The 15,167-nt window shown below is 39.3% G+C and overlaps 1 protein-coding gene across 1 annotated transcript; it reads right to left on the reverse strand.

Moving 5' to 3' along the window:
• Nucleotides 1-10,399, reverse strand: dctn3 (dynactin 3 (p22)). The gene is made up of 7 exons (XM_079837300.1): nucleotides 10,140-10,399; nucleotides 8,259-8,343; nucleotides 8,079-8,165; nucleotides 2,816-2,899; nucleotides 2,637-2,695; nucleotides 440-499; nucleotides 1-278 (listed from the first exon to the last, which is right to left on the reverse strand). Exons 1-7 carry the CDS (start codon nucleotides 10,236-10,238, stop codon nucleotides 192-194), a joined length of 561 nt encoding a protein of 186 aa, XP_079693426.1. The 5' UTR covers nucleotides 10,239-10,399; the 3' UTR covers nucleotides 1-191.
• Nucleotides 10,400-15,167: the final 4,768 nt, after the last annotated feature.

The following is a 15,167-nucleotide window of genomic DNA, read 5'->3' on the forward strand; positions in this document are numbered from 1 at the left end:
TGAGCATTTGATTATTTATAACACAGTAAGAGGAGCATATTTGTACAAGATCAAGGGTAGGCAAAAGCCTTAACAACACTTAAACACAAGGTACGTTTAGGAATGACAGTGCTGTTTTATTAATCGTATCTGTAATGAAGAGTGCTAAATGCAACATTTTACAATGAAACATCGATCGGAGCGTTAAAATCCTAATCTATTGGCTGGCCTTGCTTGGGTCCTTCCAGCATCCGCAGAGATTCATCCCACTGTGAAAACTGTTTTGATAAAAGAAACATCTGTGAAAAGGTTAAGGATAATAAGGCAGTCATGTGATAGAATTCATGTTGAAAAATGAGCTTATTGTGTGCCATTAGCTGCAGGCAGTTCTGAACACATGGCAAGTCAAAGATAATTAAGTAGAAGACTTTTTTTGAACTTTCACTGCAAGTAAGGATACCATTTTGTTGTATTCTTCAAACAGCCTTTTCACTTCAGCAGACAGTTCTTCATTCTGGTCCTGTGGGAGTCAATCGGGGATCATGTATGTTTGTATAGGAAGGAGAATCAGCATTATTCACGTTCTCATTTAGTGATGATGAAACCTACACGCTATTATACATGTAAAAAAAATGACCACTAGTCCACTCAACCTGTGAATGTGCATAAGAGGAGAGCAGAGGTGTAAAGTATTTGAGCAATAATAGTACTTCAATACTATAATTATTCTTTTTTTGGAATCTGTATTTTCCTTATGTTCTGTTAAAACCCAATACTTGTACTCGTTACATCTACAAGCTAAAAATAATACTTTTTACTCCATTAGAATTTAATTTAGAGTACACAGTACATGCATCATATGAAATCGTTTCTCATTTATTTAACAGGAAAACATATTTTTCTATCTTATCATAATGTGACTGAAAGACAATGGTGGGTAAATGAAGACTTTGAATTATAATAATGTGTTTTTATAATAACCATCACTGTAGTTAGATGCACTTGAGAGTGAACACGGCTCATGATCAGTCTGAAAATCACTATCAAATGTCAAACCACTGTAAAATCATCTGCAGAAAACAGGTTTAACCACTTCAGCTCTGCAGCATATCTAGAATTTTTTAGAGAATTAGGCATATCTGAATTTAAAAGAGCGCCCTACCCACATACATCGGAGTAAATTGACCAAAATGGTCTCATTTTACAGAAAACACTCTACATTTTAACACAGTGGTGGAATATTGCATACATTATATTGTATTTATTCACAATTTTATGATAAACATATAAAAAGTCATATTTTGATTTATTTTTTAATTAATTTGTTATTTGAAAATCTATCATTTTTAATGTGTTTGGTCTACATCCCTTCAGAAAGTTTCTGTTGATACCACTAGGTGTCAGTAAACAGGGGGAAATGATTTTTCTCAATATCTCCTTCCAAAGAAAAGTTATTGAGATTTCTCTGTCCAAACGATCTAATAACTCCTACTCATCTGCATTTATTTAAGCCTGCCACTAGGAAATCGAAAAGAAGGCTCCGCCTCCTCAGCGTTGTAAAGGGAGATTTTGGGCTCTGATTGGTCTAGAACAATGTTCAACATGTCTATAGAGAGCTGAGATACTCAGCTTTTTTGACGTATGACGCAATATGTGATGACGTCATCACATATGGCGGCTAACAAAGACGATTAAAACGAAGGATAATAAGAGTATTAGTCTACATCACATGTTTTGATCTGGACATCGGTGACATATTACAGTGTGGTTTGCCCATGCATGCTCACAGACATGTGAAAATGGTCTAATTTTGAAGAAAACAACCTAAGGAACGAGCTGATATAGCATTTGAGGGTAGTAGCTAGGTAGTAACAGGAATATTACTCATGTGTTTGCTTGTTCAAAGGAGTAATTTCCATCTTTGTGATTCTTTTGATAATAACGTTACTGTAAAGTGTTGGATTGGTGAAATAAACTGCACCGTGATATTCTTGAGGGTGAGAGCTTTCATTTGATACATGAAAAAAATGACCAAAGAGTTTGGATATTTGTCCTATTTAAAACTCGACTCTTCTGTAGTTACATCGTGTACTAAGACTAACGGAAAATGAAAAGTTGTGATTTTCTAGGCCGATATGGCTAGGAACTATACTCATTCCTGCGTAATAATCGAGGAACTTTGAGCCGTACCATGAGTGAAGCAGGCGCAATGATATTACGCAGCACCTGAAAATAGGCTAACTTCCGTCGACATAACCAACGTGACAACCTGCTTGCACAGGGAGCACTGGGGACTATTTTCAGGCGCTGTGTAATGAGAGTATAGTTCCTAGCCATATCGGCCTAGAAAATCACAACTTTTCATTTTCCGTCAGAAGAGTCAAGTTTTAAATAGGACAAATATCAAAACTCTTTGGTCATTTTTTTTTAGCGAGATGCTAACGGTCTAAAAAGACTCAATGATCTATGCTAAGCTATGCTAAAAGTGCTAGCGCCAGACCCGAAGATCGGCTGAATGGAATCAAAAACGGTAAAATTCAACGTTTTTTTCAACGGAAAATGAGCCTATTTTCAAAAAAAGTGGAGTGTTGGAAGTATCCATGGAAGAGAGCACAGAAGATGATGGAAGTAGAAAAAAAAAGTAAAAAAATTGTTACCTGCTGTTGAATGTGAATTTGTGACAAGCGCTGCACTTTAGTGGTCAACTCTGGAACCGCTGAAAAAAGAAGATGGGAGGGGGGGCACAGTTTTGTTAATAATGCAGATAACCTCAGGCATTCTGAAAGAAAACAGTAATTTACATATTTGACAAATATAGCAATAGTCGGTGTCTAACCTTTAATGTGGTTACTGTCCAGAAGAGGCTCCAGATTGTGCACCTGCTCCAATAATGCGGCCTGGGAACGCAAAAACTCTTCCTCTGGAGATATAGAAGGAGAAGAAACATTGTTGAAAGAATTTAATCTATACAAAAACATGTGATCTACTTCAGTGGTGCTTAATTGGTGAATCCCAACTTGCAGGTATGTGACCGCAGGGAAGGAACACAATGCAAATAATAAAATGCAACTAACCATATAATCAGTGTAGAGTCAACTTTTAAAAGCGAGGAGAAAACACTTCCCATTGTGTTGTGTTATAGGTTGTGCAACCCACCGCATCCATACAGTATTTTACTGGAGATTCATGTTACTTGGTAGAAGCAAGTCAAATAATCCACCATAGACATACTGTGTGATATGCTCTCAACTCCACAAAGTAAAAAAAAAAAAACACACAATTCCATACAGACTACATTAAAATACAGGTTGACATTCAATTAGGATAGACTCGCGGTTTGTGCCAAATACAATGTGTTTTGTGCAGTATATTATTGGTGGCCAAAAGCATGACAATTGAAATTCAAGACATATTTAAAAAGAAACATGTGTACACTCTCTTATTCAACCCATGTCATTTAACGGAAAAGTTCACCCAAACATCTTTTATTTATCATCATTTACCCACCCTCATTTCGTTCAAAACCTGTATGAGTTTCTTTGTTCTGCTGAACACAAAGGAAGACATTTTGAAGAATATGAGTAACCAAACGGTTGATGGACTCCATTGACAACTAAAGGGGGAGTAAATGATGATAGAATTGTTAATTTTTGAGTGAACTTTCCCTTTAATTGTGCATTATTGGCCTATGCAGTTCATAGTAATACTACTATATTTCAATGTTTGACTTTAAGGGCTGATTTAACAGGGCTCCAGACTGCAACCAAATAGTCACATATTGCACCTTCCAGCCGGTGTGACAAAATGTTGTTAGTGGTCGCACTAGTGCCACCACCACTGATAAGAGCTGTTGCATATGAGAAACATCAAACTAAATGAAAGCGGAACGAAACAGCGCTACTCGTTTGAGCTGCGAGCTCAGAACAGGGCTGTCTGAAATCGCCCCTTATACCTTCATTCACTATTCCCTACATCACTCCACTGATATAGTCCACTTGAAGGAGTGAATGAAAATGAGTGAGTGAATTCGGACACTGAGTGGAGGACTGCCACTTTTGCATATTTTGTGCTAGCTGTTTAATAATCATTATAAACCTCAATTTAACAATTTAATAATCAATTAAAAATGAATTCGCACCTGTATGATATTACGCTGTAGCCACACTGGACCAGTGGCATTCAGCTCTTACAGTGCATTATGGGTATTCTCGAGCCATTGAACGTACATCTCATTATTTTGGTGCATTGTGGGACTGAATGAGTGCACTTGATAACGTCCACTATGGTTTCGGACACCACATCCAATGGCTGTTCCCTCAAATAGTGCACTTTTTAAGGGTAAAGGGGGTGATTTCGGACACAGCCCAGGTGCTTGCAGGCCAATCTCGATCACATGACACCGTTACTACACGCCGTTTGAATTTTCCACAGAATTAATAACATCACTGTGAGAAGCGTTTAAATTCGGCGCAGAATTCTCTGTTATAAACATAGATATCAGATCAAACAGCGCTGATGTGGAAACCAGGCTCTGTGCCATGAACAAAGGCTTATAGAAGGCTTTTCAATCCACAAATCACCAACGTTCACCATGAATTTTATGTAGTAGCGCTAACTGTAACCATGGTATTGTGGCAGAAATAGTCAAATGTTTTTGCATTATTCCTTTCAGGGTTCATACTATACAAGCTTTTGAGAGTGAAAGTCAAGGACTTTAAAGGACACTTCTTCCAACACTTCAAAGCTCTACATGTGAATAATTAGCCGCGTTTCCACTGTCGGGCCAGAAGCTCTGCTGCGCTTCAATAAAACCCGCCCATAACATGCCTCTCTGGAGCAACAAGTTTACCACAGTTTTTTTTACCACAGATACATTGATGATAATAAATTAATTTGTGTCGAGGTTGAACATTAGTCACACAACAACAGGGGCGGTTCTAGGATTTTCATTTTAGGGGGGCTTAGCCCCCAGTGAGGGTATTTTAGGGTCCAAATTGCGCTATTAACTAGTAGCTTACTAACATGCATATCCATAGGATGGCTGTTTGGTAACACTTAAAAAGCTCTCCCGAGAAAATTTTTATTTCTCTGATCTACATATGTGCACTTTAAGATGTTCTGAAGGCCAAAAAATTAGATAACAGTAGCTTGAAAACCATGTCATTGGGCGGTAGATTATTTGCCTTTCTTATCTCCACATCTCTCTTTTTTCTCTGTTTTTCTCTTGCCCAGTCTCTTCCCGTCCTAACGCTGAGCTTTAAATGATATAGTTTTTCCATTTTCGTCAGAGAAGAAAGTAAATATGGTTTACATATTAACATACTGATATTTACATGTTTTATGAATACTTTTCTTAGACACTTTAATTTACTGTTTATTAAAGTTTTAAGTTTATTAAATTAATTCACAAAATAAACATTTATTACTAATCTTATGCCCAATACCGCTGAAGCCCCCCTAAAAAGGGTCTAGAACCGCCCCTGCACAACAATAAAGCAGGGCCGTAACCACCATAGACATTGAGGGGGACAAGTCCCCCCCAATAATTGGAAATGGCCAAATAGTGAAAGCGAGTTGAGCTAAAATGGTTTTAAAATGACTTCAATGCTGATGATCTGTGTGGCGAGCAGCGAGAGGAAGAGTGACGGGAGCATAAAGGAGGAGCGACGACAGTGAAAGACGAGAGAAGACCAAACCTGGACGTTACGTTGTGTTTTGTTTACGTTTTGTTATGTTACATTTTGTTTCGATGGAGTTAGTGGTCCAGTGGGTTAAACCATGGAACTGATATGCAGAAGGTTGCTGGTTCGATCCCAGCGGTCCCCACCAGTGTGTCCTTGAGCAAGGCACTTTACTACATGTTGCTCCAGGGGGATTGTCCCTGTAATAAGGCCACTGTAAGTCGCTTTGGATAAAAGCGACTTACAGTAGCTTAAAGGTCCCGTTTTTCGTGTTTTTTTGAAGCTTTGATTGTGTTTACAGTGTGCAATATAACATATGTTCATGTTTCGCGTGTAAAAAAACACAGTATTTTTCACACAATTCACTTATCTGTATACTGCTGTCTTCACTGTCCTCAAAACGGCTTGAAAGATTTCCCTGTTCTATGAAGTCCCTCCTTCAGAAACACGTAACGAGTTCTGATTGTGCCAGCGGTTCCCGTGTTGTGATTCGACAGCAGCTTAGCTCACGTTGCCCGGAAAGGTCACGCCTCTTACCATAACGGGGAGATGCATACGCTCAAACTACAGCCCCTGAAGGCCAAACAAAGGTGATTTGACTCCGGGATGAAAATAACAGCGTCTGGACGACATGGCAACAAACAAACTATACGAACGCAACCGAACGCAACACTTCCTCTTCTCCACGCGGGAGCAACAAGACCATGCCCCCTTTTTCGCGCGTTCTTGTGGGCGGAGGTTAGTCGACATCCTGCTCTACTGACGTCATTAAAGCAGGAAATACCAGGATGTAGTCCCAACCAGCCGTTCGCTGTAGGCTTTGAAAGGGAACTTCTGTTAAATAAAATATCTCGCTTAGCATTGAACTTTGAGCTTTATAATTTTACAGGTATTATAAATGCTCTAACAGCAACATTACACACTAACTAAAGTTTGAAAAATGGGATCACGAAGAACAGGACCTTTAAAATGTAAATGTTATGCGTGTGCGCAGCAGTCGTCCGTGAGGGGGTTCTTTCAGTTTGTGATTATTTTGGATTAAAGTTGTTGAACGTTCGCCGGTTCCCGCCTCCTTCTTCCCTGAACATAAGAACCGAGTTACAATCTGGTATATGAAAATCACCCGGGCCTCTCCAAAGTCAAGTAAACTCTGCAAACTCCGCCTTTGTTTCGTAACCACTCCTTTAGCACGAGCTGGCCCGCTTTGGACCAAGCTATTCGGCGGGCCAAAAAAACCTGGCAGTTGGCCCAGAGGAAGCCCAGACGAGGCCCGATCAAGCCCCGTAAGTGACAGTGGAAACGCGACTGGCCCTGGCATGCACTAGATCGCCCGCTTTTGGCCCGACAGTGGAATTGATTTAAGGGTGCTTTCACATCTGCCTTTAGTACGATTCAACCAAACTAAATTTAGTTGGTTTTCCCCTTTGGTGCGGTTCGTTTGGTCAGGTGTGAAAGCAGCAATCGCACTCGGGTGCGCACCAAAAGCAGACCAAACAAGCGTCCCGAGAGCTCCTTGAAGAGGTGGGGTCGGAACGCTTTCAAACAAACTCTGGAGCGGTTCGTTTGTAGTGAGAACATGATCCGACCTCGAACAGACCCAACTGCAAAAAATACTGATCATTTTTGGACTAAACCAGCTGCGCTGTGCATTATGGGATGAGGAAGTGTTTGACAGTTTGCACTTTAGCATGGCAGCTCGCGGACAAACTTGGAGTAGTGAGGAGGTGCGGAGCCTCATAGAAATGTGGTCTGATGACAATATTAGGTCCCAACTTCCGAAAACTCACAAGAACAGCGCAATTTTCGCTTGAAGTGACGAGTGATGCGCGCTCGCCGTTTGCAGTGCATTAGAACGTTGTTTTCAAGCCGCGCTTCATTATAGAAATTAATTGTTTGCATATTGTGGTGTATACAAACAATGTAATAGATTATGGCCAGGGACAAAAACCAGCCCGCGCGGTCGCAGTTTAGGAAATACGCCATGGCCAATGAGTGATGTGGATGTTGTCATGTGACTGCATTTTGGTTCCTTTCAACTGGTTCGGACGAAAACAATCAGTGTGGTGTGAAAAGGAACCAAAAAAGCTGAAAAATGCTACAATGTATAATTGTTTGCCCTTGGTTCGGAGCAAATGAACCAAACCAGAGATGTGAAAGCACCCTTAATGACTCTAAATTCTCTGCTTGTGCGCCTAGAATTTTCAGTAAGGGGCTACAGTGCTCCAAGTAAAAAACAGTTAGTCTGGAGTCCTGTTTAATTTTTTGTTTGTTTGTACAATTCACAAGTGTGGTACATTATGTCCAATTTAAATCAGAGCCATGAAGCCAAACCAGTTGGGAATCACTGAGCTATATTATATTATATTATATTATATATTATATTATATTATATTAATTGGTGACAAAAAGTGCACTGACCTGCTAAAATAAACTCCAGTTTCATTGCATCTGGCACAGTAATGAAGTCTGTGAACTGGGGGTCCAAATACTTCAGCAAATCTTCAACTGAAAAAAAAAGATAAATTGATAAATGGTGATGAAAAATGAAAACACCGGTTTCTGATCACAAACGTTACGGATTAATTGCAAGGCTCTCACTTTTCTTGTGCAGGATCTTGACACGCTCTCTCTTGTTTGCTGTGTTTGCAAGAGCGCCACTGATCCTTGTGAGTGATTCAGCACACTGAAGGAAGGAAAGACAGATTATAAATACAGCAAAAGGGCAATCATCAGGTTACATACGAAGAGTTACAAATGGACATGTACTTTCCCAACATCAAGTTTTTAGGTAAAACCTAACAAACTGTTAAACACTTTTTTAATTAATTGTTTTGGTCCTGCGGCGTAACACATTCTTTTTTAAAGTACAAATATTCCATGTAATCTCGAAATTAGAATGAACATGAAAACTGTCATATTATCGTAATAATTTTCGTAAAAATGCTGTGCAAGAAGGTTCAGCGTGTCAGACAGCAAGACATTTAGCTATTTTTCCATCAGAACCCCATATGCCGCATTCACACAGATATCAGGAAGTGTTTCAACGAAAGCATTACAAATTTAATTTAAATTCAATTTACAAGTAAAACGGTAACATTTTAAAGTCACCATGAAATCAAAATAGACTATTCTTATTTTTAATGGAATATTGCAGTATTTATTATAAATAATTTATCCATGCACTTTATTCTTTTTTTAATTATAATAACATCCCCTACCTCTTGCAGCCGGGGTAACCTGTCACTCACACGAGATCAACCAATAGCAAACCACAACCATCCAATCAATTCCCCACGGACATAATCAAGCCCCGCCCTACATTTGTTCTTGTTTGAAAAGCTGTTTCACGCTAATATTAATCACAATAAGGAAGATAAGCTATGCCGTTTTAAAATGGCAGTACGTGTGCTCTAGTACAGGGGTTTTCAAACTGGGGTCCGGGGAATAATCATAAGAGAATAAAACAACAAAGCAAAAATGGATAAAGTCTACAGAACATTCTAACGGTTTCTCTCCTTTCTTGCCGTATACATACTTTCCAGAATTGTATATGTTTGCTTTGTATCTTTCTAGTGAGTTTTCTCACTGTAGTCCATTATCTGCTCACTGGGGGTGTAAGGCAGTTTTCTTAACGCAGTATGTAAGCTGCTTACATACATTTATTGTTAAAGTTGCTTATACAAATAATTTTTAATTGAAAATTTTCTTCTTCAGATTTATACATCCAAGTATTTCCAATTTAAGTTGGGAAACAATCTTATATTTATAATGTCACACTATTTATCCAGTTTAAATGTTTTTTCATGCATAAAAATAGATGGATTTTAGAAAGGAGGTCCCTCATAAAGGTTCATCATATTTGGGGGTCCTTGGTATCATAAAGTATGTGCATTAGATCAAAAGATTTTCTATCTTTTAAGCCACAGACCCCCATATATGATCATCTTTGTGTGAGGTACCCCCATCCTGTTTGTTTTTAAAGCTATATAACTTACTTTCATGTATATAAACACCCAATTTATACTATAAAAATGAGTATTATAAATATGTTTAAAATATTATTTAGAAAATATTTAGTTTCTATTATGTTATATTATTACTTTTTTATATTTACTATACTATATGGGTAAGGAACTATATTTTGTATTTTAATATTTATTTATTATTTTTTACAATTATTTGCTTAATCGAACTCATTAGTTCAATCGTATTAATGTATTTGACATAGGTTTATTGCTGTAATGTGTTTGCTGCCACGCCCGCAGAATGAACAGCTCTCACCACCGCATCTCCACACATAACACATGCCAGCGTGCCATTACTGACACAACTAAAGCACATTAAACCCGTACATCGTCAACAAGAACGAGTACTATTATGTCATGAATATGATCTGTCAAATGCTCAACAATAAACACAGCTGACGCACACACACACACACACACACACAGGGCTTTAGGCGTGTCTGAGGCGAATCACCTTCACCGGTTTGTTTTTTCCTCCTCTTTCCCCATGAATGCGTTTTTCGAGGACTTGAAGGCGAGCGTCCAGATCGTCCAGATTGTTTTTCCCTTCCATTTTGTTGTTTGGTAGGTCTTCTCTAGACCGGAAATGACGCGTCGGACAGCGTCTTCTTCTGCGCGTCCCCAGCAGCGGTCACAACGCGGCCCGCCACACCTGCTGCCACCACACGTTTCTCCAGTGAAGAGGAAACAGCATTTGCCATGTTCTTTTTTTCTCTAAAATTTATGGAGGACGAGAAATGACTTTAGTATACGTAAATAAATGAATAAATACGTAAATTCAGAATTAAATAAATAAATAAATGTAGAAATACATACATAAATAAATAAATATACGAAGAAATAAATATAGAAATACATAAATAAATGAATAAATAAATATATGTACTTATTTACTATAGATATATAGTATTTATTAACTATGTATTAACTTATTTATTTACTATATTTATTTCTTCATACATTTATTTATTTATTTATACATTTATTTGTTTATTTCCGCATTTAATTATTTATTTATTTATTCATTTATTTATTTAGTCATTTATTTATGTATTTCTATATTTATTTATTTATTCATTCATTTATTTATGTATTTCTACATGTATTTATTTATTTAATTCTGCATTTACGTATTTATTCATTTATACTTAAGTCATTTCTCGTCCTCCATAAAATTTGTACTGTCTCTAAAAGTGAAATAGTTTCACTGGGGCTAATATCCTCTGACCGTGAGCTTCGAGGTCATAATCAAACGACGTAAACTGGTATTATCATTATTTCACGCGATAGAAGGACACACTTGAATCGCTTCTGCTCCCATGCATTTTGATCACATGGCTACTTTAAACAGTTCCATTGTGGCTTAAAGCTCAAAAGAGCACACACTTAGTAAGATATTGATAAATGCTAATATGTTCACGCCTCGTTTCTTTACAGAGAATGATCATTTTCTATTAATTTTCCACTAAAGGGATAGTTCACCCAAAAATGAAAATTACCCCATGATTTATGCCCCCTCAAGCCATCCTAGGTTTATATGACTTTCTTCTTTGTGATGAACACAATCTGAGTTATATTAATAAACATCCTGGCTCTTCCAAGCTTTATAATGGCAGTGAATGCATGGCAGCCCAAAATTTGAAGGCCAAAAAAGTGCATCCATCCATCATAAACATACTCCACACGGCTCTGGGGGTTAATAAAGGCCTTCTGAAGAGAAGCGATGCGTTTGTGTAAGAAAATATCCATATTTAAAACGTTATAAAGTAAAATAGCATATATCAAACATCTAGTAACTTATGAAGAAAGTGTAACGCCTCTTGCAGTTCAAGTGATACATTGCGGCAGTTACACTTTCTTCGTAAGTTGAATACGGAAGGCGGTCTGGCGGTATTTAGATATTATATAGATATTATCATTTATAATGTGTGATATTTTTTTTTACAAAACCCATCGATTCACTTCAGAAGGCCTTTATTAAAGGGATAGTTCACCCAAAAATGTAAATTCTGTCATTAATTCCTCACCCTCATGTCATTCCAAACCTGTAAGACCTTCGTTCATCTTCAGAACACAAATGAAGATATTTCTGATGAAATCCGAGAGCTCCCTCCATAGACAGCTTTTTAATTAACACTTTGAAGGTCCAGAAAGGAAGTAAAGACATCTTTAAAATAGTCCTTGTGACTCCAGTGGTTCAACCGCTTGTTATGAAGCGACAAGAATACTTTTTGTGCGCAAAAAAAAACAAAAAACGACTTTATTCAACAATTTCGTTCTGGTCCTGCAACTGCTTAGGCAGCACGGCGATCATGGGGATCTCAAATGGAGCTTGCGGAGGGACTTGAAAGAGCTTCCCTTGCTTCTCCGGCTAGATCCGCAGCTGTCATTGGCCCGGAAGCTCATGTAGCGGCTTCTTCCGTGCTGGAGGAACTAGAAGTAGAGTCAGTTTCAGAAAGATATACAGCCAAGTCTGAAACCCCATATAAAACCCTACATATGATGAGCTTTTATGACTCGCGGCAAGACCCGACTCGGTCTAGAATGGTCCGCAGAAAGTCTCCCGTGGTAGATTAGATGATAAATATCTGCCGGATCATAAGTCTCCAGCTTCAGTGAGACTTTCATTTCTCCCGGACCTACACACTGAGGTGGCAGGTTTGTGGAAACACCCGGGGACACCCATGTCTTTGATGGCTCCCGTTCTACCATCCAAGCTGTGCCAGACAACATTGAGGCTGGTTGGTAAATCATATGCATTGGCAGGTCAGGCCGGTGGAGCCCTGACGCTGCTGCAGGCATACCAGGTCGACATACTGAAAGGGTTAGTTCACCCAAAAATGAAAATTCTGTCATTAATTACTTACCCTCATGTCGTTCGACACCCGTCAGACCTCCGTTCATCTTCGGAACAGAAATGAAGATATTTTAGTTGAAATCTGATGGCTCAGAAAGGCCTCCATTGGCACAATGGCACGGTTCACTCTCAAGACCCTTAAAAGGTACTAAAGACGTCGTTACAAAGTCCATCTCACTACAGTGGTTCTACAATAACTTTATGAATCGGCGACAATAGTTTTTGTGCTCAAAAAAACCCTAAATAACGACTTATATAGTGATGACGATTTCAAAACACGGCATCATGAAGCTTCGAAGCGTTATGAATCAGCGAGTCGAACCAGCGGTTTGAATCGCCAAATTTCAGCAGTTTGGCAGTTTGAACGCTTCGAAGCTTCATGATGCCTTGTTTTGAAATCGGCATCACTATGTAAGTCGTTATTTAGGGTTTTTTTGCGCACAAAAACTATTGTCGCCGATTTATAAAGTTATTTTAGAACCACTGTAGTGAGATGGACTTTGTAACGACGTCTTTAGTACCTTTTAAGGGTCTTGAGAGTGAACCGTGCATTGTGCCAATGGAGGCCTTTCAGAGCCATCAGATTTCAACTAAAATATCTTCATTTGTGTTCCGAAGATGAACGGAGGTCTTACGGGTGTCGAACGACATGAGGGTAAGTAATTAATGACAGAATTTTCATTTTTGGGTGAACTAACCCTTTAAAGACCTGGACCAGGGTGAGGGTCTATCTCCTGAGGCAGTCGCTGAATTGTGCATAGCCACCGATCTGGCCCTCTGTGCCACTAAACAGGCAGCCTGTTCAATTGGCCATTCCATGGCAGCTGTGGTGGCAATGGGGAAGCATTTGTGGCTTAATCTGTCGGGCACCGGGGAAAGTGATAAGACTCGCCTTCCAGACTTTTAGATGGTGGAGAAGTTTAGGGAGAGACGAGAGCGCTGTTGGCTGCCTAGTTTATCCCTCGCCGGGTCCAGGCTCCTCCGAAGCCTTTAGGTCTTTCCCGTCCTTCAGAAGACGTGTGGCGGCTCGAGAGGCCCTGCGCAGGGAGGAAGGAAAATTCAGGCGATTGAGCTGGATAGATTTGAGCACCCCCATCTCGCTTTCCCTTCTTGGTGGTCTCTTTACTTCTGTGACTCTCCCCTGTGGGGCTTATGAGGTAGAGATTTGTTTTACCCACTCTCAGTCACTATGCTGATAAGGCCTAATTAGGGCAAGGCTCTCTTATGCACAAACTTACTATACAGTATATGAGTAGACTACTTTGGGGAAATGCGTCCAGCCCTCTCATCGGCCGCCCAGTTGTAAGAAGGGCTCCTCATGGGTATATTTTGGGTTGAGCTCAACACTCAGGGCCGTTCCTCCTCAGTCTTTGTTAAGACTGGAGATGGCAGGTGTGTTGATGAGGTCTGGCCCATTTCTATGTTAACCCTTCACCGAAACAAAGAGTAAAAGAAATAGACTGCTTAATAGGCCTTAATGAGGAGTCTGTTGCCCTCTTCATTTAAAAAAAGAAAACATGTAGACAGGGCTGTGCTCTTCGATGGATATCCAATGAGTGGAGTGGACAGGTGTTTTGATTTTGTCACCTTACACCTTCCTCTTATTCCGAGGAATTGGGGTAATGCTAGGGCGTATGCTCCCTGTAACGACTGAGAAAAATCAGACACATAATTACTTGTTACATTTAACAAATATGCTTTAAATGCTTTATGCTTAGTAACGGACCTTCCCCCAAAAGAGCAGAAAAGGTATCAAGTTACCAGGGCTACTATCAGATAAGACTTTGTTTATGGCTTGAAAGAATGTGAAAAACAAGGGCCATAGGGAGACCCATAGCCCTTAAACAAACTTTCCTGCATTAATTTATAGAAAACGGTTCTATAAATGATTATGCACCCCAGGACATTGTGTGTATGATTACAACTTGTAAAAGTGTATCTTATGTGGTATTTCGTTTTATGCATATCTTATGAACAAACTACTAGTTAATGTAACCTCACCTAAATCTTGTTTTGTGTCTACGAAGTTGTAATTTAAAGATCTGAATGATTGTGTATATGATACTGTATGTCGATACCTGTGCAATATATTAGTATTACAAGAATATTTAATAGTTCCTTCATCAACAACCAATCCAGTTACATATACAAACAATCTGCTTGAGACAAAGGATCATAATACTTTCCTCAGCTGGCCAAGCAGGCCAGGTTGGCAGGCCTACACACACATCAAGCCATGTGCGTGTGTGGGACCGAAAACCCGATCCGACCACATGGTCGTGGCTCGGTAGTCCCAAAACCTCAAGTCATGCGCAACTTCCTCGACGGAGTCGAAATAACTGTGCAAGTTCATCGTATCTTCTTCAGTCAATGCAGATGAAATCGATTGCAACTTCAACACTATCGGACCAAACTATCAGGACTTTCTCCTGTGATTGTACATCGGACGCTCTTCAAACCGCTCAGGCAAATGCAAGTTATGTACGATATACAAAATCACTGTGTTGTTAGTTAAAGCTGTAAACCCCCTTTTGTTCAGACAAAGGAGCTTGTAGTCACTGAGTTCTCCCAGGTGTTTTTCATAGCTCCATTCCTCTGTTCTGATCCGGTTCTTCAACCACTTTA

The sequence above is a fragment of the Gobio gobio genome, assembly GCF_949357685.1.
Source record: "Gobio gobio genome assembly, chromosome: 15".
NCBI lineage: Eukaryota > Metazoa > Chordata > Actinopteri > Cypriniformes > Gobionidae > Gobio > Gobio gobio.